General features: G+C 41.5%; 2 protein-coding genes across 2 annotated transcripts; one reads left to right on the top strand and one right to left on the bottom strand.

Annotated features, from left to right (window-relative positions):
• Positions 1 to 302: 302 nt before the first annotated feature.
• On the bottom strand, positions 303 to 27,319 carry ppih (peptidylprolyl isomerase H (cyclophilin H)). Its single transcript, XM_071371543.1, has 9 exons — positions 27,045 to 27,319; positions 8,700 to 8,764; positions 8,414 to 8,437; positions 4,232 to 4,276; positions 3,844 to 3,886; positions 3,425 to 3,517; positions 3,161 to 3,248; positions 3,028 to 3,068; positions 303 to 1,074 (listed from the first exon to the last, which is right to left on the bottom strand). Exons 1-9 carry the CDS (start codon positions 27,108 to 27,110, stop codon positions 1,006 to 1,008), a joined length of 534 nt encoding a protein of 177 aa, XP_071227644.1. The 5' UTR covers positions 27,111 to 27,319; the 3' UTR covers positions 303 to 1,005.
• Positions 10,599 to 15,042, top strand: LOC139557135 (probable G-protein coupled receptor 160). The gene is made up of 2 exons (XM_071371538.1): positions 10,599 to 10,690; positions 13,538 to 15,042. The coding sequence occupies exon 2, from the start codon at positions 13,632 to 13,634 to the stop codon at positions 14,703 to 14,705; it is 1,074 nt and encodes a 357-aa protein (XP_071227639.1). The 5' UTR covers positions 10,599 to 10,690; positions 13,538 to 13,631; the 3' UTR covers positions 14,706 to 15,042.
• Positions 27,320 to 27,380: the final 61 nt, after the last annotated feature.

Here is a 27,380-nt window from a genome sequence, read left to right as displayed (position 1 = left end):
CATTGACCCCAGAAGCCTCCCACCAAGCCCCCCAAAAACTCTTCCTGCTCCATAAGAGAGCCGAGCTCCATCTGAAAGGATTCTTTTGTACTGGGAGGGAAAGGGTCCAAGGCGAGTTCAGGCGTGGGGGTTGGGAAGCGTATTTTCTTTAAGTCCCGTTCTAAAAAAGGTCAGATTTTGTCCAATTTATAGTCCATCCATTACCTGAGGAACTTTGTGAATGCCTTTGAGATTGCTTCTCAACCCTAATATATAATATGGTTCATAGGTTTAAAAGTCTTAATAAATTAGAATACCAGCAGTAGTTGACAAAGAAGTTAATTTATTATACCTGACAAATTGATAAACCTCAATATTGTCCATATGTGGAATCTATTCTGTTTAGGCTATACGAAAACTCTTGTCTTGTTACTCACGTACATTGTTGGTGGGGGATACCAAATAATTGTTGAAAACCTGACATTTCGAAAAACAACTACTGAACAAAACCGCTGCACCAAAAAGCACATTTATATTATCCATTTATAAAAAGGCAACAGATTCCATACAAAACATTGAATTTCCAAGAATTGCTATTCATAGCTAGGCATTGAGAAAACATTTGAGTAAGCTACAGTAGTCTATACAATTACTAGTGAGTTATCGAATTACACATAGGACATGTATCGATTGGTGATACTTGTAACTGAATTTTTTTTTGTTTAAGGAGTAATGAGGCTCAAGTCTAGTTGATGTCCAAGATGTCTTACATCCTAGATTTACAGTCTCTGAATTTTACCGACTCAAGCAATGCAAAAGTGTTGGCAATTTGTATAGCTATACTATTCATAGGAGACGTCATGATTGTGTGGCAAACTGACAAACTGACTTCCACTCAACTTACAGAAGTAAACAGAATTTGGTTGATGTCTATTGAGCGCAAACATGGGAGAAGAACACACTTATTCAAGTACAAAAAGAGGTTGTGTGGCTGTCCTAAAAAATAAACTTGCTCTGTAAGTTGAATCACATTTCCCCACACTGAGCTATGAGGATGGGAAGCTTGGGCTTGTTGTTTGGGCCGGTAGGAACGTTCTGTGGGAAAGAGAAGTCCAGATAACGTTTAATATAACATTCTAAAATGGTACAGTAATTTCTACACTACGACATTTGTTGGAGACCAAATTAGGGTTGTGATTCTACTACCAGCAATAGATGTACTGTATACAAAGAATTCTGACGTATATTAATCAGATGGTTGTTGCAAACAGCTTGGGACCGGCGACAGATATTTTCATGTCTAAACAGTGTGTACTCTGAAGTGTAGAAGGGTTTTGAGGTTAAACTAAGATTTTTATCCCCAGCCAGATATGTATAGTCAAATCTGACTGACTATACAACAACATATGTCTGCTTTCAAGAAACACAATGGGGAAGTTTCCGGACACAGATTAAAGAGCGGATTAATGATTCCACATGCTTTTCTGCTGCTCATTATGAAAAACAAGATTTTGGTCTTGGGGATGTGGTACGATTTGGATGGGTTTACTTCGCTTTATCGTACCCTGGCAGTTGTTTTTTGTCATTGAGGCACAGTAGCAACAACATAGTCACTACCACTTCCTCAAAAATAGTCTGAATTAATCTAAGCTAAATCATGAAATCTTTAATTTTGACATTTTTGCAGAGGTCTTAGTCACACAATTTCATATCTAGCTAAGGTGTTTGGTGCAGTATTTCTCAAGTTAAAAACATTTGCATTAAAAAAAAGTGCACTGCAGACAGTATGGAGTCAGCTGCTGCTAGCTGCGCTCAGGACTGATTTCAGAGAACGTCTACAACTTCATCAGCAGCAAGCTGTCAAACTATCGTAAATAAAGCACAAGCTGCTACCCGCTGTGTATCAGTGCCCAAAATCACTAGCTAGCTAGCAAAGTTCCATCTCTGCTTGTCAATGAAGCTAGCTAGTAGCTGCCCAAGTTAGCTAAATTAGCTTATCAAGCAACGTGTGTGCTTCGGTGCCATTTAGTTTTTACAACTTTCTCACTATCTATTGCTAGAGTATGTCTGTCTGGCAGTGTTTCATTGCAGATCATGTTACAAAACAGGTCGCGGCAGGACACAAAATGCTTGCAAATGGTTTTAGAATTTCTTTATATTGACATGTGGCAGTTGATATAAGTGCGCATCGTCTCAATTCTCATTTTGCCCAAAATAGTGGCAGACTGAAGAGCTCACTATGAAACACACCAGGAAGTGGCCACTCCATAAACGGCTAAGGGCCAAGTGTTCTTTCAACATAACATTGGCGACGTGTTGTCTTATGTAAACAGGTCCAAGTCCAAGGCGCTGTGTAATGGGCAGGTCTGTCTCAGTGTCTGTGGAGGTTCACTGCTATGATTGAATAAAGCGCAATAAACGCAGCTGTTTCTCTGTGCATGAAAATTCTCCCTAGGCGTTAAAATCCTATGTTAGTAGGCATGATTGTAATCCAAACCCAAACCTCATGTATCGTGACGACCTCGATTACACAAATCTCACAAAACTATGTTTTGGAGGATACGGACTCAATAACCAAAATTAACCTACTTTAGTCCATTCTGGTTCTGGAATAACTTTTTCGGACTAATATCAATGCCACATAAGCCATTTTCAGATAAATTGGTGTTTGCGTTCAGTCTCCCTTTAAACCTAGTCCTGGACTAAAAAGCAAACTCAATGGAGAATTCTCTGTAGTCCAGGACTAGGCTTAATCTGTGTCGAGAAAACAGCCCCAATGTTATTTAGATCTACTAAGCGACTAATTCAGATGATAAATTAGCCTTGTTATTCTCTAGCACAGTCAAGGACTCAATAATCCAATACTATGTAATCCAAGGTTAAAACATGGCTCTGAAATCACGTTTCTAAATCTGGATTATCTAAGAACAGTATTCCCTGTTTCTACTTCCATGGAACCCACCGGCCCTTAAAGTTTGATCTTTGTTGAGGATCATCATTATATATCTTGCCCTGGGCACAAACCCTTATCAAATGAAGAGCTTTTACCTCAATTTTTCTCATGACAAGCAAGCCGTCGACCACTTTCCCTGAAATGTTGAAATCAAATATTTTATGAGCCAAATACACATACAGCATGTTAAATCTTATCCATTGTAATCCACAATATAGTAATACTCACCGAAGACCACATGCTTTCCATCTAGCCAGTCACATTTCGTACAGGTAATGAAAAACTGACAGCCATTGGTTCCGGGGCCACTGTTTGCCTGCAGAGGACGGATTGGAGGGTTAATACTGGATGCTTCACCTACATCAACCAATAACATCAGTTATAATCAATGTCTATTCATATCAATGTTTAAATGTCTCCAATGGAACATGTGTGTATGAACAGCAGTGTGTGTGCATACGTGTGATTTTTTTTGTCTGAAATAAAAGGTACCATGGATAGGAGGCCAGGGGCAGAGTGCTTCATTCTAAAGTTTTCATCTGCAAATGGTCCTCTGTAGATGCTGCAGATACCTGTACCATCACCCTACAGGTGCACCACAGGATCAAGGGAAACAAAGGAGGACAAATTAGATTAGAACTAGATTGTATTAAATTAGCAATACATTGGCATTACAGAGTCCAGAGTCGCAGAGAGCGATAGTCAGCCGGCCCATTACATATTTCGCACCATATTTAATTGACTTATCGAATAGCAGATATGTGCGGCTTCCAACTCTGTAGCACACTATTACAGTTGGGTACATGAGAAAGTTAACCTGCACCGCAGTGCAGATATAGGATAAACTAATAGTTTTGCGGGAATTCTAAAAGAACAAATCAGAAACAACAAAGAACAGTGAATTGACTTACATTTACAAAGTCCCCGCCTTGGATCATGAAGTCCTTTATCACCCTAGTAGAGGAGGCAATAAAACAACTTTAAAACTGGCAACAGACTGAGGAGCTTTTTATCTAACAATCAAATTCAATTATACAAAAATATTCATATTGTATCTTACCAAATCATAACACGTAAGAATGTGCTTGCGAAGAAAAGCATTACCAACACAAAGACACTAAACACCCCATCAAGATATAGGTTTTATGGATTCAATAATTACTTAATATGCATGTTGTTGTTTCTAAGAGACAATGCCTAGCCTATATCAATATCCATTATTGTGATTTGATGTCAGATCAAAAATATATGTAAAGTAACACTTGTCACATCTTCTTCCATCATCCCCCTCAAGCATACCTGTGGAAGGTGCAGCCTTTAAATCCGATAGGGACACCATCTTTTCTGTAGGAGAGAGTTTGTACAGATAAGTTAACATGGTACTGCCTCCTTTGTGGTATTGATATAAAAGTCAGCAGAGTATACAGAAAGACTCTAAAGTTTAAGGAATAGGCTCGTTCACTAAAACAAAACCTTTTTTAGATTTAGCTCATTTTACACCTCCAAGTCAGCGCTAGGTAGTTAAAAATAGCGCACTCACATGAAAAGTAATAAACATTAAGTTTCAAAAACCAGACATATATCCTTACTATTAACTGGGAAATATAGAGTCGCTAGTGAAAGTCTACGCAGCCCTTGCTGCCTTAAAATTAAATCCCAAATGAAAATAAATTCTTTTTTTTCCTACTGCACATTTTCAAATTGAAAGAAATTATAGAAAATGTTGCGAAATTATATAAAACTCAAATATCTTAACTGTGTACGTCTTCACACCATAGAGTTAATACTAGGTGAAATCTTATTTATTTTATTTAACTAGGCAAGTCAGTTAAGAACAAATTCTTATTTACAATGACGGCCTACCAGTCATTGTAATAGCTGCCAAAGGTGCTTCTACCAACTTTGCATAACTCTGAAGACAACATTTTACCATTTTATTTGTCAAAATTGGTCAAACAGCACATTTGGTTGGGAATCATTGGACAGCAATATTCTCAGATTTCAAGCAAATTTAAATAAGGACAGACTCGACCACTTAGGAACACTCAACACCTCTTGGAAAGCCATTCTGGTGTCTTTGGCATTAAAATGTGTTAACTGTCCTGCTGAAAAACAAAACTCTCAGGAACCAGGTTTCAATCCAACTATTTCATGTGGATGAATTACCCGTAGCATAAAAAAAGTCACGGCCGGACTGATGGAAACAGGAAATGTCGGTACAATTTCATAAATGTTGACCGACAATTTGTTCATTCGACATGGCGGGAACGGAATTCATTACGCAAGAAATGGCAGTGAAAACGCCTTTCTGCTCAAATATTAATATAATAACCATCATATTGAAGTAAACTTGAAGTCACGTGATGATATGTTGTGTGGTGCATGCAGTTTATTAGGCTACAGATGAAATAAATTATGAACTTCACAGGGTGGTGAGTCTCATTCATAATATTCTCATGCATTGTATCTGCGAGCTGTTGGCTAGAGCGTACGTGCCAAGACCAGAGTGGGCACATTTGCTATTTAACGCAACAGTTTTTGTGACAAAACTAAATTGGTAGAGTTGAAAATGCCCTGGAAAAATATTGAACTTTACATTTTCATTCAGTACATGAAAACGTAAGCAAAAAAAGTACCTTTTATGTGCACTACGTCATCACACACTGCTTTTTATACACAACAAGTCACTTTGGTGGAAACACCACTGGTGGGAAAACGTGCATATTTTCCTTTATGCAGATGTTTTAATATTTGCAGGAAAAGCTGTCGCCAATTGGATGGAAACCAAGCTAGGGTTAGGCTTTCAGAAGAATGGGGGTGATTTTTAAAAACATTTTTGATCATCACAAACTCCCCCGTCCCTGCCGGTGACAAGCATACCCCATAACATGATGCTGCCTCCACAATACTTGAAAATATAGAGGGTTTCACCCTGTAGTGTGTAGTATTTGACCCACGCCTGTAGTTTTTAATTTAGGCCAAAACGTTAATTTCTTTGCCGTGTTGTCTTGCAGTATCACTTAACAGCCTTGTTGCAAAAACAATGGATGATTTGGAGTGGATCTTTTTTAACACAGGAGTGGATTTTTTTCTTTTCACTTTGCCATACTGACCAGTAATGTGGCGTAAATGCAATGTTGATGATCATCTGTATTTTCAAGTATTGTGGTAGCAGCATCACGTTATGGGTATTCTTGTCACCGGCAGGGACTGGGGAGTTTGTCAGGATAAAAAGAAATATGAAAAGGAGCAAAGCCCTGATAAAAAGTAAGAGAAAACTCTGTCTCAGTCTTCTGAATACATAAACTTTGCAAAAAAAGAAACATCCCTTTTTCAGGACCGTCTTTCAAAGATAATTCGTAATAATCCAAATAACTTCACAGATCTTCATTGTAAAGGGATTAAACACTGTTTCTCATGCTTGCTTAATGAACCATAAACAATTAATGAACATGCACCTGTGGAACGGTCGTTAAAACACTAACAGCTTACAGACGGTAGGCAATTAAGGTCACAGTTATGAAAACTTAGGACACTAAAGAGGCCTTTCTACTGACTCTGAAAAACACCAAAAGAAAGATGCCCAGGGTCCCTGCTCATCTGCGTGAACGTGCCTTAGGCATGCTGCAAGGAGGCATGAGAACTGCAGATGTGGCCAGGGCAATAAATTGCAATGTCCGTACTGTGAGTCGCCTAAGACAGCACTACAGGGAGACAGGACGGACAGCTGATCGTCCTCGCAGTGGCAGACCACATGTAACAACACCTGCACAGGATCGGTACATCCGAACATCACACCTGCGGGACGGGTACAGGATGGCAACAACAACTGCCCGAGTTACACCAGGAACGCACAATCCCTCCATCTGTGCTCAGACTGTCCGCAATAGGCTGAGCGAGACTGGGCTGAGGGGTTGTAGGCCTGTTGTAAGGCAGGTCCTCACCAGACATCACCGGCAACGTCGCCTATGGGCACAAATCCACCATCGCTGGACCAGAGAGGACTGGCAAAAAGTGCTCTTCACTGACGAGTCGCGGTTTTGTCTCACCAGGGGTGATGGTCGGATTCGTGTTTATCGTCGAAGGAATGAGCGTTACACCGAGGCCTGTACTCTGGAGCGGGATCGATTTGGAGGTGGAGGGTCCGTCATGGTCTGGGGCAGTGTGTCACAGCATCATCGGACTGAGCTTGTTGTCATTGCAGGAAATCTCAACACTGTGCATTACAGGGAAGACATCCTCCTTTCACATGTGGTACCCTTCCTGCAGGCTCAACCCTGACATGACCCTCCAGCATGACAATGCCACCAGCCATACTGCTCGTTCTGTGCATGATTTGTCAGTGTTCTGCCATGGCCAGCAAAGAGCCCGGATCTCAATCCCATTGAGCACGTCTGGGACCTGTTGGATCGGAGGGTGAGGGCCATTCCCCCCAGAAAGACTTGCAGGTGCCATGGTGGAAGAGTGAGGTAACATCTCACAGCAAGAACTGGCAAATCTTGTGCAGTCCATGAGGAGAAGACTGTTACTTTGATTTTGACCCCCCCTTGTTCAGGGACACATTATTCAATTTTTGTTAGTCACATGTCTGTGGAACCTGTTCAGTTTGTGTCTCAGTTGCTGAATCTTATGTTCATACAAATATTTACACATGTTAAGTTGACAGTGAGAGGACATTTCTTTTTTTGCTGAGTTTATATTGTTATTTTTCAGTGGGACAATTACACACATTTTTATGCCAAAGACACACCAAAATAGCTTTCCAATAGGTGTTGAGTGTTACTGAATGGTCCAGTCTCAGTCCTGACTTAAATCTGCTTGAAAATCAGAGATAAGGTTAGAATATTGCTGTTCCCAACCAAATTTACTGAGCTTTTGCAATGGGTTAGTAGAATCTTATTCAAAACTATTCACAGCTGTAAAGGCTGTCAAATGAGATTATACCAAGTATTGACTCTGGGGTGTGAAGACTGATTCCCTACCATTCTCCTATTAGAGTGCACAGAAGGTTTTGCATATTGCAGAGTTGACACATCTCAAAGGAACTGGCCCGACTACTGTCATTTAAGTTGTGCTCAACAGCCTAAACAATAAGTGAAAAGGGACATTTAACACAATTAAAACACCTGTACCGAGGAAAAAAATAACACTCTATACACCTGTTCCACTAAGTGGACACCACGGCCGGTGAACAGGCCCATTCTTTTAATCAAATACTGAACTCTCTTCAAGGGTGAACTATGCTAGTGGGAAGGGTTCTACAGCTCCAGTAGATGGCGTTGTACAGCCAACACCTTAACCTGCTAGATACTTGTGTCAAGTGAGCAATAAAATCTCTCCTGACTACAGCCTTTCATACAGTGACTGTGCTTGTAACTGTAGTAGTACATGGGCACAGTTGGGTGGTCAGAGCGAGTAGATAAGCAAGTGTACCAGGGATAAATATATAGCCTACTCTAGTATCCATAGAGATGCCCTTACCTGAATTCCCCTGTGCAGAACTGCCTGTAAAAGAAAAAATTTTTTTTTTATTCTTCATTGGAAGGGCAAAAATCACCTCTACTAATCATCTCTAACAAATCTTTAAGAATTCAGGATTTGTGCAATGTACTAAACATTGCAGATATGTCAGAGGCATGTCTCTTCTACAGAATTATTTTCTATCCGACATTCTACAACATTATGCCATACTGAATGTGGCCTTGATGTGACAGTTAAGGCATGATTTTGCACTAGGAAGCCATGAAATTTGTTTAGGTCAAATTACCGAAAGTTCTCAGCCGTCTTTGGAACCACATCGGCAAAGAGTTCTACCTTCATTCTCCCAACTTCCTGGAAAACAGTAAGTCAAAGGGCTGATTTCTGTAAACACTCCACATGCAAATATTGACAGGAAAGAGAACACAATAGTCATTACCTTGCTCGACCGGGTTTTGAAAGCCGCTTCTGTCCACATTCATATTTCCTGGTATGCTTATCAATTAGTATTTCTAAACTACATTCAATGTTTTGCATGAGAAATGGTTTTCTGGAAGCAGTGTAAAATGTATATGACAAAACATAGTCTCTATATCTTTTGACCAAAGAACTTCTGGTTTCTTGTATTCAACAATATTTTGTTATCATCGTATCATATCTTATTCACATGGTATGACACTTTACGCAAATTAAATGACTAATAGGCTACTTAATGAATACCTGTTCCCACTGGATTAATTAAGCAGTACCAACTGTAGGGTTGTCATGATACTAGTTGTTATTGAGGTGGGCAACTCCAGTCCGAGGGCCTGATTGGCGTCACACTTTTTCTCCATTCCTAGCAAAACACAGCTGATTAATCAAATTGCATTCTAAACTGAAGGTCATGATTAGGTGATTTTTGGAGTCAGGTGTGTTAGCTGGGGAAAAACTGTGACACCAAATCAGGCCCTCTAGGACTGGAATTGCCCACCCCGTGAGACGATACTCAAATTTTCCATGGCAAAAAGGAAAATAAGAAGCAGACTAAACTCTTTGAAAACCTGCTTTATGTCAAATATTGTGCTACAGCTTTGAAATTCAGCCCCTCTGAAAAGAGCCATTTGTCCCCAAGGCATCCCCGGAGAGCTTCTGTGTTGTTAAACAAATATTGGAGGTGCAGGAGCACCCTCCACTTAGCCTACACCGTGCACACTTCGATTTTCTCGGTAATTGCCTCAATCGCCCAGCGGATCCTTTGCGTAATGTATACCGGATAGGCCATAAATAGGCTTTTACACCCTAGTATAGGTGTTCCTTTCATCACTGTTAATTAACAATTTGTTCAGGTTGAGAAAGAAATCTAGACCTGGCCTTTGTTCCCCTTGGACAGTACATTTCACTTCCCCTGAACCAAAACAAATCACTTGACATAATATCCTGAACATTTACAGAGATCAGCAAGCAAACACTGGCTGGCCTCTGGCTGCTCTAATGCAGGGGTTGGGTCACTGAGGTGGTAGGGAGTTCTTTATTGCATTGAACAAACAGAGTAGATGTGTTTTCCCCCCTCCTACACACCTTACATAGCCCTCAGCCTGCTATGCAAAACAGGCCATTACAAAAAATAAAAAAACGCCCAACCAACATATGCCAACCTATTAGCAGCACATATCATGAACGTCAAACTACTTTGTCATAAAAAAAACCCGTTACACCGCTCAGGCCATACATTTACAGTACACATGCATTTACAAAACAACAGTTCACAACATCGATAGCCTGATGAGGGGGGGGGGACTACATTATAAAATGGAACTCTAGACCATAAGCTTAGACTCGATTTTACAGGAATCATTCCTGATGGATGTCTCGGGTTTGAACAGTGTTGTCCCCATATCGGCATCACGGCGGAAGAGCATGTTTGTAAGACACACGGACTCTTCAACCAAACAACAGTTTCTGCATGGTCTTAGTGGTGAATCTTCACCCCACCCAAAACTCAACAGGCTATTCAAAACAGAGAAAAGGTTGTACCTGAGGAGGGAAGGGCAAGGAGGGTGGTTGAAACCGCCAGGTAGAATTACAGGTGTGTCAGGTTGGCTACAAGGCTAGTTTCTCCCAGAAAAGCCTGAGCAGGTAATAGACCCACCCACAATGAGGCAGTAAAATGACCATATAATAAGGAAGTGCTTGCCAAACACTACTAGCCTGTTGCTAAGAGTAAAGCACACACCTGTTGATGCTGCCACTGGATCTCAAACTACACAAATGACCAGGATTACCCACAACGATTAAGAGGTAAGGCCTACTTGCAGTGTTCAAAAGATCACAGTATTATAAGAGCGTCTGCTAAATGACTTAAATGTAAATGTATTATGTGGATTGATAGCTTTTTCGTTGTCATCGTAAAACAATTCTTAATTCGATTTATTTGTATTATTAAGTATAAGGCAGCCCTATCCCTGGGTTTGCAATAGAGCTGAGGGGTGGGGCTGGCTGAATGTAGCCTAATCATGCTCAAATTCATAGATGGAGCTATGGATGCCAGGACTAACATTCCATGAAATCAGCATGATAGTTGATACGCTTCAAAATATTGTTTCATCTTTGAAGACTCCCGTAACCTGAAATTTCTGGGTTAAGCAATAGCAGTGTATCACAAGAAGGCACGCATTTCCTCCTACGCGTAAACAAACCTGTTTTTTATACGAATAGTAAACGGATTGGATTGCCAGACCTGAAATATTAGCTTTTGTCTAGCCTCAGGCTGTCAGCAGTTAAATATATACATAATAGGCTACTTGTATTTCCTAACACTTGAGGTTGGTGGACTCCAAACAATGAGTGTTGAGGCATGCTACATGGGCGATTCCACGCCAGTGGGAGTGGAAACAATTTTTTGCATCTTAGATTGTTCTGAGAATTCTCACATAGGAACTTCATTGGGAGGACTGATTTTTAACATACTTTTGTATCACAAACCATTTTTGAGAAAAGCATAATCAAATTGGCAATTTTAGGCCCTTTTTAGACATATACATGCCTCCTCTTGTAAGACCCTATGATCTGTGAACCGTACATGATACAGGCAACATATTGGTGTCATTATACCTAACATTCTCAGAAATATGGAGTAAGCCTATGTATAGATTTTGAAATACACATTTTCACATTCATTTATTCAACATAAAATAATAATATCTTAAAAACTACCATTTTCTATTTTTCTTATTTTAAGGACATATTGTTTGTAGCAATATACTCTTCAAACTAGGGCTGGGCAATATGACCTAGAAATCATATTTATATTTTTCAAACTTATGGGCGATTTACAACATACAGTGCCTTTGGAAAATATTCAGACCTCTTTACTTTTCCCACATAGTTACATTACAGCCTTATTCTAAAATTGATTACATTGATGAGGGGGTTAAAAATCAATCTACACACAATATCCCGTAATGAGAAAGCAAAAACAGTTTTTTAGAAATGTTGGCTAATTTTTTAATAAAACACTGAAATATCACATTTACATAAGTATTCAGACACTTTACTCAGTAATTTGTTGAAGCACCTTTGGCAGCGATTACAGCCTCGAGTCTTGGGTATGAAGCTACAAGCTTGGCACATGTATTTGGGGAGTTTCTCCCATTCTTCTTCTCTGCAGATCCTCTCAAGCTCTGTCAGGTTGGATAGGGAGCGTCGCTGCACAGCTATTTTCAGGTCTCCAGAAATGTTCGATTGGGTTCTGGCTGGCCCACACAAGGACATTCAGAAACTTGTCCCGAAGCCACTCCTGCATTGTCTTGGCTGTGTGCTTAGGGTCGTTGTCCTGTTAGACTGGGGGCGAAGGTTAACCTTCCAAGCTCCCGAGCGCTCTGGAGCAGGTTTTCATTAATGATCTCTGTACTTTGCTCCGTTCATCCTACCTTCAATCCTGACTAGTCTCCCAGTCCCTGCCACTGAAAAACATCCCCACAGCATGATGCTGCCACTACCATGCTTCACCTTAGGGATTGTGCCAGGTTTCCTCCAGACGTGACGCTTGTCATTCAGGCCAAAGAGTTCAATTTTCATTTAATAAGATCAGAGAATCTTGTTTCTCATGGTCTGAGAGTCTTTTGGAAAATTCCAAGTGGGCTGACATGTGCCTTTTACTGAAGAGTGGCTTCTGATTGGCCACTCTACCATAAAGGCTGGATTTGTGGAGTGCTGCAGAGACGGTTGTCCTTCTGGAAGGTTCTCCCATCTCCACAGAGGAACTCTACAGCTCTGTCAGAGTGAACATCGAGTTATTGGTCACCTCCCTGACCAAGGCCCTTCTTCCCCGATTGCTCAGTTTGGCCGGGTGGACAGCTCTAGGAAGAGTCTTGGTGGTTCCAAACTTCTTTCATTTAAGAATGGAGGCCACTGTTCTTGGGGACCTTCGATGATGCAGACATTTTTTCGCACCCTTCCACAGATCTGTGCCTCGACACAATCCTGTCTTAAAGCTCTACGGACAATTCCTTCAACCTCATGGCTTGGTTTTTGCTCTGACATGCACTGTCAACTGTGGGACCTTAGAAAGGCACACACCTGTCTATATCATGTCCAATCAATTGAATTTACCACAGATGGACTCCAAATCAACTTATAGAAACTTCTCAAGGATGATCAATGGAAACATGATTCACCAGAGTGTCATAGCAAAGGGTATGAATACCTACATAAATAAGGTCTCTTTTTTTTGTTTATACATTTGCAAAAATTTCTAACAACTTGTTTTTGCTTTGTCATTATGGGGTAGTGTGTGTAGATGGCTGAGGAAAAAATTTATTTAATCAATTTTTAGAATAAGGCTGTAACGTAACAAAATGTGGAAAAATGGAAGGGGTCTGAATACTTTCAGAAAACACTAAGTCTTTGTGAGAAATGTGAGAATTTCCAGAACAATCTGAGAAACCAAAAATATTATCCACACACTGGTGCCAACATACACTAGGGAGAGTTGAAGTTTCTTTTTTTCGACTTCCATAAGGTGTTGTTGTTTCTGTAGACGACTCATGAAAAGCCAGGTAGTACTGATAACACTAGAAACAGTCTAATTTCTTGGTAAAAGCTGTTTGTAGATTACTGCTAACTGCTCCACTCTCTCGTCGACAGCTTTTTCCTGAGCATGGTGACGTCGACCGGAACATCACAGACCCAATAGGTTACTTCTTGGTCTGGGCTCAGTCTCAACGGCAAAAGCTTCAACATGCTGGCCATCATTGAGTCGTGGGAAGAGGAAGGGAGCTGCATCAAGGACAACACCAGCCAGTTTCTGTTCATCTTGCTGTTAAAGGTGGGCATGGACTGTCTGGTCCTGTTCATCAGCCTGCGCCGGCTTAACACCTCCTTCATGGGCGTCTGTGGTTTCTCCGTCTTCCTGGTCGACGTGGCGTTGGCATGCGCCGTTGTGGCTGTTTGGTTACTAGGACCTGCCCGCTCCCCAGTGTCCATGTGCTTCCTCTTGGCGCAGGCCTCGGCCGTGTTCAACGCGCTCCCTCTGCCCGTGCTGGGCCTGGGGCTGCTGGACTACGCCACAGAGTCATGCTACACCTCCAGCCATGCCGCCCCCTGCAGGGCCTTGTGGAACTGCACCCTGACGCTTCTGGTGTGGGTGCTAGCCGGCGTGCGCTCCGGCTGCTCATCCTTCACCAACCTCATAGAGGTGGAGTACGAGGGAGGGAGGCATGCTTTAGGGTGCGTGGTGCAAGAGTCTGTGTTTGTAGTACATTTCTCAGTGGGGATCTCCGTAGCCATCTGCTGTGTGCTGATGCTGCACTACAAATGTCTTTCCTCGTGGCTGAAGGAGGCCAACAGGCTCTCAGAGCATAGGGACAACGTCAACCCAACGCTGCACAGCGACTTGAGCTTCAGGTATGCCAAGTTCAGCCAGCCAGGGGCTGACAAGGACGAGGAGAAAGCACTGGCGGTGGAGACCGAATGTAAGAGGTACCCCCTTTACCTCGGACTGACTTTGGGCTTCAGCACAACGTGGGGATCATACCTGGTCATGTGCGTTGCCTGTGAGCTCTGGGGCATTGCGGTTCCCGCCTACATTGCCATCAACCTCCTGTGGTTGGAGTGTGCCAACAGCTTATTGGTAGGGCTGGTGTTCTGGCTCAAAAGCGACTGGCTGGGGCCGTACAGCGATCTCCCGGACGACATCTGCCAGTGGCAGGTTTACTGGCACTTAAGTAGAGGACCCGTTAGAGACTCTGAGAAACTTCCCAAGACTGTGTTCAGCCTGTCAGGGAAGGACAGAAACCCACTCCTGCATGTCTGAATTAGGCCAATCAAAAGAGGGCTTGGCTCATGATGCGAGATAAGCCTACCGTATTACCTTTACAATCCTTTGATGATGTTTGTTTCAGATATGAGGACAAAGAAAGCAATTTTACTGTTACATACTTCTACTGATAGCCTTGTTACTATCCTATATGATTCTCAGTAGTTCCTGCCCTTGATATCTTAACTGTATGAAGGGTGGTGCCGTTAGTTTAGGCTCTCTCATTGTTACGACAAACACATCCAACAACATGGGCATAATAAAGGACTTGCAACACTTTATGTAGTAGTGTACTTTGTATGTTTGCTCAATAAACTTCCTGTACTGACTCCCACTCCTCGAGTTTCATGTTTCTCTGTTACAGGTTTTTCAATATGCTTTAGAGAAACTGGGTGATTCTCATTAAACTAGTTTTAACTGTCTGTTGCAAACTGAGTTACAAAACCATGATGCATCTGCAAAAAGAAACTATCATTCTGAAGACTTAGATGCCTAGTTTTTGGTAAAGTGTCATATTTTAAAGACATTTGAGATTTCTGCCTGAATTTTGTAAATTTACACCCTTAATTCTCATTACCGAAATGTGTCAGGATTAAATTCTCTGGTCATTTTCAACAATTTTAACTTGTTTGAATAAAAACAGTATGCTGTAGTTTGTCCATAAATAATAAAAATTCTATACTAGTTGAAGTCTCTCATTAAAGTAACACTTTTTCAAGTTCCTGTAAAAACAGTTAAATACATATTTATTCACCCATGATGCATCATCTAGATTAGTAATCCTTACTTTTGTATTGATTATATTCCTGGGGTCCAGAAAAATTAAGGCAGTTCACACAATTTTAAAAACATAACAATACATTCACAACACACTGTGTGCCCTCAGGCTCCTACTCCACCACTACCACATATCTACAGTACAAAATCCATGTGTACGTGTGTGTATAGTGCGCATGTTATCGTGTATGTGTGTGTATGCATGTGTCTGTGCCTATGTTTGTGTTGCTTCACAGTCCCTGCTGTCCCTGCCATAAGGTGTATTTTTATTTATTCTTTTATTTTTTTTAAATCTACTTTTACTGCTTGCATCGGTTACTTGATGTGGAATAGAGTTCCATGTAGCCATGGCTCTATGTAGTACTGTGCGCCTGCCAGTCTGCTTTGGACTTGGGGACTGTGAAGAGACCTCTGTGGCATGTCTTGTGGGGTATGCATGGGTTTCCGAGCTGTGCACAAGCAGTTCAAACAGACAGCTCGGTGGATTCAACATGTCAATACCTCTCATAAACACAAGTAGTGATGAAGTCAATCTCTCCTCCACTTTGAGCCAGGAGAGATTGACATGCATATTATTAATATTAGCTCTCTGTGCACATCCAAGGACCAGCTGTGCTGCCATGTTCTGAGCCAATTGCAACTTTCCTAAGTATTTTTTTGTGGCACCTGACCACGCGACTGAACAGTAGTCCAGGTGCGACAAAACTAGGGCCTGTAGGACCTGCCTTGTTGATAGTGCTGTTAAGAAGGTAGAGCAGCGCTTTATTATTGATATACTTCTCCCTATCTTAGCTACTGTATCAATATGTTTTGACAATGACAGTTTACAATCTGGGGTTACTCCAAGCAGGTTAGTCACCTCAACTTGCTCAATTTCCACATGATTTACTACAAGATTTAGTTGAGGTTGAGGGTTTAGTGAATGATTTGTCCCAAATACAATGCTTTTAGTTTTTGAAATATTTAAAGTTTTAAAAAATCATTAAAGTAGTTGGCAATAGGGTTGCAAAGGGTCGGAAACCTTCTGGTAAATTTCCATGGGAAGTTAAGCCCAGGAATTTGGCTTAAATTCATCAAAAGAGTTAGCTTACAACAGTGAACCTTTTTTGTGGGATACACATAAGGCAATTCTAGGTCTTGTGGCATATTTTTGTTAAACTATCCCCAATTCAATGGAATTGCAACCCTCTGCATGCACAGTGAATTCTTCCATCAAAACGTACAGTCGTGGCCAAAAGTTTTGAGAATCACACAAATATAAATTTTCACAAAGTCTGCTGCCTCAGTTTGTATGATGGCAATTTGCATATACTCCAGAATGTTATGAAGAGTGATCAGATGAATTGCAAAGTCCCTCTTTGCCTTGCAAATGAGCTGAATCCCCCAAAAACATTTCCACTGCATTTCAGCCCTACCACAAAAGGACCAGCTGACATCATGTCAGTGATTCTCTCGTTAACACAGGTGTGAGTGTTGACGAGGACAGGCTAGAGATCAGTCTGTCATGCTGATTGAGTTCAAATAACAGACTGGAAGCTTCAAAAGGAGGGTGGTGCTTGGAATCATTGTTCTTCCTCTGTCAAACATGGTTACCTGCAAGGAAACACGTGCCGTCATCATTACTTTGCACAAAAAGGGCTTCACAGTCAAGGATATTGCTGCCAGTAAGATTGCACCTAAATCAACCATTTATCGGATCATCAAGAACTTCAAGGAGAGCGGTTCAATTGTTGTGAAGGCTTCAGGGCGCCCAAGAAAGTCCAGCAAGCGCCAGGACCGTCTCCGAAAGTTGATTAAGCTGCGGGATCGGGGCACCACCAGTACAGAGCTTGCTCAGGAATGGCAGCAGGCAGGTGTGAGTGCATCTGCACACACAGTGAGGCGAAGACTTTTGGAGGATGGTCTGGTGTCAAGAAGGGCAGCAAAGAAGCCACTTATTTCCAGGAAAAACATCAGGGACAGACTGATATTCTGCAAAAGGTACAGGGATTGGACTGCTGAGGACTGGGGTAAAGTCATTTTCTCTGATGAATCCCCTTTCCGATTGTTTGAGGCATCCGGAAAAAAGCTTGTCCGGAGAAGACAAGGTGAGCACTACCATCAGTCCTGTGTCATGCCAACAGTAAAGCATCCTGAGACCATTCATGTGTGGGGTTGCTTCTAAGCCAAGAGAGTGGGCTCACTCACAATTTTGCCTAAGAACACAGCCATGAATAAATAATGGTACCAACACATCCTCCGAGAGCAAATTCTCCCAACCATCCAGGAACAGTTTGGTGACGAACAATGTATTTTCCAGCATGACGGAGCACCTTGCCATAAGGCAAAAGTGATAACTAAGCGGCTCGGGGTACAAAAACATCGATATTTTGGTTCCATGGCCAGGAAACTCCCCAGACCTTAATCCCATTGAGAACTTGTGGTCAATCCTCAAGAGGCAGGTGGACAAACAAAAACCCACAAATTCTGACAAACTCCAAGAATTGATTATGCAAGAATGGGCTACCATCAGTCAGGATGTGGCCCAGAAGTTAATTGACAGCATGCCAGGGCAGATTGCAGAGGTATTGAAAAAGAAGGGGCAACACTGCAAATATTGACTCTTTGCATCAACTTCATGTAATTGTCAATAAAAGCCTTTGACACTTATGAAATGCTTGTAATTATACTTCAGTATTCCATAGTAACATCTGACAAAAATATCTAAAGACACTGAAGCAGCAAACTTTGTGGAAATGAATATTTGTGTCACTCTTAAAACTTTTGGCCATGACTGTGCAGCTCATTCTCAAGATCTTGCACACTAATGAGATGCTATTCAGCCCACACTACTACACTGTCTGAGCCAAGGACTACATGCTTTCTGGTACGTTTTGATTACAATACTGGGTGTGGTGAAAATATTTTATGACATACATGATTTTTTGTTAACTAGTAAATAGTAGTAGTAACAGTGTGTTTAAATTCTAGTTTGTTTAAATAGTTTGTTTAAATCTTAAATCTTCTAACTTGTTCACAATTTCTGCTAGTTCGTTTTTGCTACCATGTGGGTTTAAGCTTGCTTGAGCCTGCTAACTGAGGAGTGTTAATTCACCTGTTTCCATACATGTTTCATTTTAAAACATTTATCTTACAAAGGAGTTGTACAGATAAATAGTTAAGCAGTTAGATTAAACATGGAATTGTATTTGTTTTACCATTTTTTACCTAATCTTTACAGGAAAATGCCATGGGCACTATCTGATGTGTGGAGACATTTCACTGCAGCTAATGTAGAAGGAAAAGCTGTGTACATTTGCAAATACTGTGCCAAATCATATGTGAAGAATGCAACAAAGATGCAGAATCATCTGGCCAAGTGCATAAAGTTCCCTCGGCGCTCACAACAAGCAACCTCTGACAAAAGTCCCTCTACTTCTATTCGAGGTGAAAATGATGAAGCAGGCACCTTATCTATAGCAACAGCTCATGGTCTTAGTGGAATCAGAAGTTTTTTTGACTCAATGGAGGAATGTAGTCAGAGAAATGCTGATGAATGTCTTGCTCGAGCTTTGTATGCAACTGGTTCACCTCTGATGCTCACAGGCAATGAGTATTGGAAGAGATTTCTGAATGTTCTTTGCCCAGTATACACCCCTCCAACCAGACATGCTTTATCTACTCATTTGCTGGATGCAGAGTTCAACAGAGTTCAACTGAAGGTCAAGCAAATCATAGAGAAAGCAGACTGTATTGCAATCATCTCTGATGGGTGGTCAAATGTTTGTGGGCAAGGAATAATTAACTACATTATCTCCACCCCTCAATCAGTATTCTACAAGAGCACATACACAAGGAACACCGGTCTCTACATTGCAGATGAGCTGAAGGCAGTCATCAATGACCTTGGACCACAGAAGGTATTTGCACTGGTGACAGACCATGCAGCTTTCATGATTGCAGCACTGTCTAAAGTGGAGGAGTTCTACCCTCACGTCACACCCATTGGCTGTGCTGCTCATGAATTGAATCTGCTCCTCAAGGACATCATGGCACTGAAAACAATGGATACACTCTACAAGAGAGCCAAGGAAATGATTATGTATGTGAAGGGTCATCAAGTTATAGCAGCAATCTACCTCACCAAGCAAAGTGAGAAGAATAAGAGCATCACATTGAAGCTGCCCAGAAACACCAGTTGGGGTGGTGTTTTCATCATGTTTGACAGTCTCCTGGAGGGGAAGGAGTCTCTCCAAGAAATGACCATAATCACAGTCTGCCAATATGGACAGCCCAATCAAGAGGATCCTCCTAGATGATGTATTTTGGGAGAGAGTGGTAAGCAGCATGAAACTCCTGAAACCTATAGCAGTAGCCATTGCACAGATTGAGGGAGACTGTCTGTTGTTCAGACTCTGCTTGCAGATGTAAGAGAAGGAATCTGTACTGGCCACTTCACTGTTGCTCCAAGCAAAGGAAACTGCAGTTCTGAAATACATCAAAAAGTGTGAAGACTTCTGCCTGAAGCCCATACACACCGCAGCGTACATGTTGGACCCCAAGTAGGCTGGCAAGAGCATCCTGTCTGGTGCAGAGATCAACAAGGCCTATGGTGTCATCACTACCGTGTCTCGCCACCTTGGCCTGGATGAGGGCAAGGTTCTTGGCAGTCTGGCGAAGTATACTTCCAAGCAAGGGCTTTGGGATGTCAGCCGTGCCAACATATCTCATCAGCCACCTGGTGGAAGGGACTTTGTGGATCTGAGGCTCTTTCCCCTGTTGCCCCCATCATCCTCCAAATCCCACCAACATCAGCCGCCTCGGAGTGCAACTGTTCCTTGTTTGGGAACACACACACACACCAAAGCACTCAACAGGCTGACCAATACAAGGGTTGAAATATTGGTGGCCATCCGGGCATATTTGAGGCTTTTTGAGCCTGACAACGAGCCATCCTCAACCAGGAAAGTGACAGTGAAGATGAGGCCTCAGAGTCTGATGTTCAAGAGGTGGACATTGAGAAGGTCCAGGGAGAAGACATGGAAGCCTGACACGGAACCCAAACCGGCTGTGCGCGTGCGCCATCGTGCATAAATGTATTTTGTCCCCCCACACCAAACGCGATCACGACACGCAGGTTCAAATATCAAAACAAATTCTGAACCAATTATATTAATGGGACAGGTCGAAAAGAATTAAACATTTATGGCAATTTAGCTAGCTAGCTTGCACTTGCTAGCTAATTTGTCCTATTTAGCTAGCTTGCTGTTGCTAGCTAATTTGTTCTGGGATATAAACATTGAGTTGTTATTTTACCTGAAATGCACAAGGTTCTCTACTCAGCCAATTAATCCACCCTCATGGAGTCTGTTTCTGACCGTTTGAGCAGACACATGCACATTTGTGGCCTGCTGGAGGTCATTTTGCAGGGCTCTGGCAGTGCTCCTCCTGCTCAAAGGCGGAGGTAGCGGTCCTGCTACTGGGTTGTTGCCCTCCTACGGCCTCCTCCACGTCTCCTGATGTACTGGCCTGTCTCCTGGTAGCGCCTCCATGCTCTGGACACTACGCTGACAGACACAGCAAACCTTCTTGCCACAGCTCGCATTGATGTGCCATCCTGGATGAGCTGCACTACCTGAGCCACTTGTGTGGGTTGTAGACTCCGTCTCATGCTACCACTAGAGTGAGAGCACCGCCAGCATTCAAAAGTGACCAAAACATCAGCCAGGAAGCATAGGAACTGAGAAGTGGTCTGTGGTCACCACCTGCAGAATCACTCCTTTATTGGGGGTGTCTTGCTAATTGCCTATAATTTCCACCTTTTGTCTATTCCATTTGCACAACAGCATGTGAAATTTATTGTCAATCAGTGTTGCTTCCTAAGTGGACAGTTTGATTTCACAGAAGTGTGATTGACTTGGAGTTACATTGTGTTTAAGTGTTCCCTTTATTTTTTTGAGCAGTGTATAATAATAACAGTAATGAGATAAATGAAATACATTTATAATTACATTTTCAATATTTTTATTTTCAGTGTTATGTTTAACTCAGGCCTTTTCATTAGGTAAGAAATGTTTAAAAAAATATATTACACATTGATTTGTTTTACTTTTTTGGACTTGGTAATGAGCAGTAATGAGAATCTTTGCGTTGGTACTGGAAATTGTGGTAAAATGAATTATATCTGATCAATAAACAAAAAGTATGAAATAGATAAGTACTCTCAGTGATCAAAAGAGGAAATTGTGAAAAATGACACTTGAGAATTGTTTTGTCAAATGTCAATTTTGTGAGAATGACCCAACTAAAGTAAAGATGCCTTTCTTTTTAGGACAATGGTAGACACTTTCTTGTAGGTCTGGTTTGTCCAAAAATATGTGGTGTATAAAACAAACTCTCGGTCTGTTTCTTGTTTTACAACTAACTTCCTCACACTGACTACAACGTTTGCAAATTCAATGATGCATTACAACTAAGGATACATCAACCTGAATCTTTCAATGACAGCCAGGCCTATTGTGCAGGAATAAGATGGAGTATCCTATATCCACAATGTGCCAAATGACTCATGCTTACTTTGTTCACTCATATAGCTTCAACCGAGTATAATGAAACAAAGGTAGTGTGTATAATGTATAGGTCTGTATAGGTCTAAAAACGGCCTACAATTGCCACTTTCACAATTTCCTTAAATATGGTTTATTTTACAAATGTAAAAAGCATATCAAGCATCATTCCCCCCAAATATACTGAACAAAAATATAAAACGCAACATGCAACTATTTCACTGAGTTACAGTTCATATAAGGAAATAATTATTTCGACCTTAATCTATGGGTTTCACAAGACTGGGGAGCCAGGCCCAGCCAATCAGAATTCGTTTTTCCCGTACAAAAGGGTTTTATTACAGACAGAAATACTCTTCAGTTTCATCAGCTGTCCGGGTGGCTGGTCTCAGACGATCCCGCAGGTGAAGAGGCCAGATGTGGAGGTCCTGGGCTGGCATGGCAACACGTGGACTGCGGTTGTGAGGCCGGTTGGACATACTGCCAAATTCTATAAAACGACGTTGGATGCTGCTTATGATAGAGAAATTAATATTCAATTCTCTGGCAACAACTCTGGTGGACATTCCTGCAGTCCACATGCCAACTGCACACTCCCTCAAAACTTGAGACATCTCTGGCATTGTGTTGTGTGACACCTCTGTAATGATCATGTTGTTTAATCAGCTTCTTGATATGCCACACCTGTCAGGTGGATGAATTATCTGGGCAAAGGAGAAATGCTCACTATCAGGGATGTAAACAAATGTGTGCACAAAATTTGAGAGGAATAAGATGTGTGTGTGGAATTTTTTATTTTATTTTTTTTCAGCTCATGAAACATGGGACCAACACTTTACATGTTGCGTTTATATTTTAGTTCAGTATAAGTTTCTGTGAGAATTACCAGAACAATCTGAGATACCCATATGCAACCATGGAATGGCCTATGAGACCTCATGGCCTTGACCATGAGAAAAGACTGCTACTGTACAACAATGATTGAATTGAGCCCCCAGTGTAGGCCTACACTGTCCTACACACAATTAAAATACAGCTTTAAGTCATCAAATGTGATGACACAGTCCAGCCCATTCCTGCCAATTACGCTGTGTGTTTTTCGTAAAGTGACAAATGTCCAACTGCCCTAACAAAATTCACAATATTGGTAACAGACTCCATCTGCTGGTCATGTCAAATGGGCAATGTCCTCATGAGTCATGACCAAACTTTCTTGTGTCAGATTACATTAAAATATGAACGGCTGTCTATTATTTAGTGTATCTGGTGGAGAGGATAGAGTCAAATTCCAAATGAATTGGTCCTTACCAAAGTAAAACTCTAATCTGGACCTCGAAACCAGCCCAGTTCCACTGCTGATTTTCATTATTTCCCTCTAAACAAGGACTGATTTAGACCTAGGAGTGGACACCACACAACTCTGTGCAGAGGGCGCAATCAATTATCAGGTAGAACAGAAAACCAGCACTATTAGTCTGGACCTCCAGGCTGGGATTCGAACACCCCTGACCTATAGACCTGGAGACCTATAGCCATGCTGACTAGGCGAGGAGAGCCACAATGCTAGCTAATAAATCATTGGCTAGTCATCATTACTATCTGCGTTCCAGCTGAGTGATAGTTGTTGATAAGTAGCTAGTGTAAAGCATTCCAGGCAAATGTTCTACTAACCTGTGCTTGGCGATAGCCTACTTACTTTGTTCTCAATTCGGAAGACAATTGTATCTTGTAAATGTGTGTCCAGTTGCAAATGGTTCTCGATAAACCAGACAAAATTCAGAAAATATTAAATCCACATTTTGCACTGAGTCAGTAGTTCCCTCAACATTTCACCTGCCAGACATGTTGCATTTCACAACATCTTTGCAGGAACTAGTCGTTTCTATGCGACGTGGCCGTGGTGCATCAGACAGTGTGACCAAAACAAAGACACACACATTTTTTATTTGATGCAAAATGTGGATTTAATATCTTTCCGAATATTCTCTGGTTTTTGGAGAACCACTAGCCCTTATTCATAACTTCAATTCCATTGCATTACATTGAGCCATTGGACATCCCCTTTAACCTTGTTAGGGAAATGCTCTGTCTAAACGCAAATACGCCTAGCATGCGATACAACTTTAAAAACACTTGGAACTTAACTTTCATATAAGCGAGAATAAAAAAGATATATATAAATACTTGTAAAAAGATACACTTAACTGTACGGAGTTTAGGAAAGTTGCACCCTGCTGTATTTTGAGAAACGTGATCTAGACGGAATCGTGAAATTGAATGGTCCATTGGAAATGCGACCGCAAAGTGAGAGGATGTGTCATAGCGAGGTGGTGTGTAAAAACAGCTGGGTGCTACTTTGCTAAACTGCACACAGTAAGCCTATCTTTTATATTTGAAATATTCTTTCTTGCTTATATGAAAGTTAAGTTCCAAAGGTTTCCGAAACCTTAAAACTAGTGAGGATTAATAACTTTTCTCAACTTTAAAACAGAGCTTTGGGATTGTAGTTCATTATTTTCTACATTAACTTTGTCCAACGAACCATGGCGGAGTTAGTGCATACAAAAAGACAGCATTACTATTTCTTTCCTATGTCATTGCCTACAAGTTTGATTGGGGATTTCTATTGGAGCAGCACTTTCTGGCTATCTACATACTGTACTGTCACAGATGGAACAATGAACCAGATATTTCACCAGATGTATAAATGTGAAGCATCCAGCTGGCGTTTCCACTCACTATATGGTAATGAGAGGAAGCCCAGTGGCCAGAATGCTGCTAATTTACTAATCGATGAAACATTTGATCTCAATACAGTTTTGTTTCCAAAACTATCTGTTACAAACAGAGTGGACTAAGTTTTGTAGACTTTACCCTTTGCCAAAGTTTCAACAAAATGTATATAAAAAAACATTTAAAAAGGGTGAATTGAGTTATTGCTAACACGCACTTCACGAAGTAGCCTTTCCCTAACGGAAATATGGAAATACTTGCTAGAACGTGCCAATAGGATATTGCTAGCTCATGCTTTGCTCTGCCCATCTCCTTGCTTGTATTTATTTAACTAGGCAAGTCGGTTAAGAAGAAATTCTTATTTACAATGACGGTCTACCCCGGCCAAACCCTAACGACGCTGGGCCAATTGCGCCCTACGGGTCTCCCAATCACGGCCAGTTGTGATACAGCCCAGGATCGAACCAGGGTCTGTAGTGACGCCTCTAGCACTGGGTTGCAGTGCCTTAGACCGCTGCGCCACTGATTAATTTTCTCCCATTGGAAACGACAGGCTGTGGTCCATCTTGGGTTATTAATAAAAATCTTTGGTACTGTTTTTGCCTTTGTCAAAGACAGAACAGTATGAAGATAGGTTAAAAGTATTCTCCAATAGAAAGCTCCAATCACACTTGTAGGCCCAACGAACCATATCAAACATCTCCAATCCAAAATCAAATCTAGAGTCGGCTTTCTATTTCGCAACAAAGCCTCCTTCACTCACGCCGCCAAACTTACCCTAGTAAAACTGACTATCCTACCGATCCTCGACTTCGGCGATGTCATCTACAAAATAGCTTCCAATACTCTACTCAGCAAACTGGATGCAGTTTATCACAGTGCCCTCCGTTTTGTTACTAAAGCACCTTATACCACCCACCACTTCGACCTGTATGCTCTAGTCGGCTGGCCCTCGCTACATGTTCGTCGTCAGACCCACTGGCTCCAGGTCATCTACAAGGCTATGCTAGGTAAAGCGCCGCCTTATCTCAGTTCACTGGTCACGATGGCAACACCCACCCGTAGCACGCGCTCCAGCAGGTGTATCTCACTGATCATCCCTAAAGCCAAAACCTCATTTGGCCGCCTTTCCTTCCAGTTCTCTGCTGCCTGCGACTGGAACGAATTGCAAAAATCTCTGAAGTTGGAGACTTTTATCTCCCTCAACAACTTTAAACATCTGCTATCTGAGCAGCTAACCGATCGCTGCAGCTGTACATAGTCCATCGGTATATAGCCCACCCAATTTACCTACCTCATCCCTATACTGTTTTTATTTATTTACCTTTCTGCTCTTTTGCACACCAGTATCTCTACTTGCACATGATCATTGGATGATTTATCACCCCAGTGTTAATCTGCTAAATTGTAATTATTTGCTCCTATGGCCTATTTATTGCCTACCTCATGCCTTTTGCACACATTGTATATAGATTATCTTTTTTACCCCTACTATGTTATTGACTTGTTTATTGTTTACTCCATGTGTAACTCTGTGTTGTTGTCTGTTCACACTGCTATGCTTTATCTTGGCCAGGTCGCAGTTGCAAATGAGAACTTGTTCTCAACTAGCCTACCTGGTTAAATAAAGGTGAAAATAAATAAATAAAATAATGACGACGTTGGCTAGCTAAATTCACGAAGAGAAACGTCATCCGGTCTAAAGGCCGTCTCACGACGAATTGCGCATGTGCATGCCGTCAAATCAAAGGCGCTCCAATTACGTGTTCTCCGCATGACCAAGCCAACGTCGCCCACCAGTGTGATGGGGAATTTCTATTGGAGAAGCATTTTGACAAATGAAAACGTGTCAGTTTGTCTCTTTCTTTCTTAATAACATGTTAAAATAATGAAGACATTGGCTCGAATCTACGTTGCATCTTCAGAGTAGTACATTTTCTAAAAGGGAGAATGTTTCACTTCTCTCATTCCTGAAAGCTTGATCTGTATCGCAAGCGTTCCCGGAAGTCTCGCGATGTTGCGGATTTAGAAACTGCATTCGTAGCTTCTACAAATCAACTATTATCACGTAACGTTAGCTAACGCACGAAGTGCTATCTATTGCTTGAGACCACATGTCTACATATTATATGGGATGTTTTTGATTCTCAACGTGATGGCTAGGTAGATTTATCATAATTACATTTTTGGGGAAAGTTAGCTAACGTTAGCTGGCAGGCTAGCCAACAACGTGCTAGCTGGCCATTTCATAGCTATGAAAGCAATAAAACTAGTTACTCACTTGTCCTCCAATGGTGACATCAAAGAACACAATCGGGTTGTTGGGGTTAGAAGGCTGAACATTCATTGTTATTTATTTTCACTCACAAGTAAAACAATACGTGAAACTCTTCAGTGGTTAGCCAAAAGCATGTCATTAGCGAACTAATTCAAAAAGAACTGCGGTTCCTAAATCTACGGTAGCCGCAGGTGGACAATTACTACGGCTCACTTCCATGGACAAACATTACTGATTGCCCCCACTCAAGGAAAACATTTTTGGGGGGTACTAGTGTTATCGCGTCCGCGTCCAAATCATGGAGTATATAAACGACCCATAACTCTTCTCCTTGTACAC

This window comes from Salvelinus alpinus, chromosome 28 (genome assembly GCF_045679555.1).
Source record: "Salvelinus alpinus chromosome 28, SLU_Salpinus.1, whole genome shotgun sequence".
Taxonomy (NCBI): Eukaryota; Metazoa; Chordata; class Actinopteri; order Salmoniformes; family Salmonidae; genus Salvelinus; species Salvelinus alpinus.
Note: the sequence above shows the minus strand (reverse complement) of the source record. Positions and strands in the feature narration are given on the sequence as shown.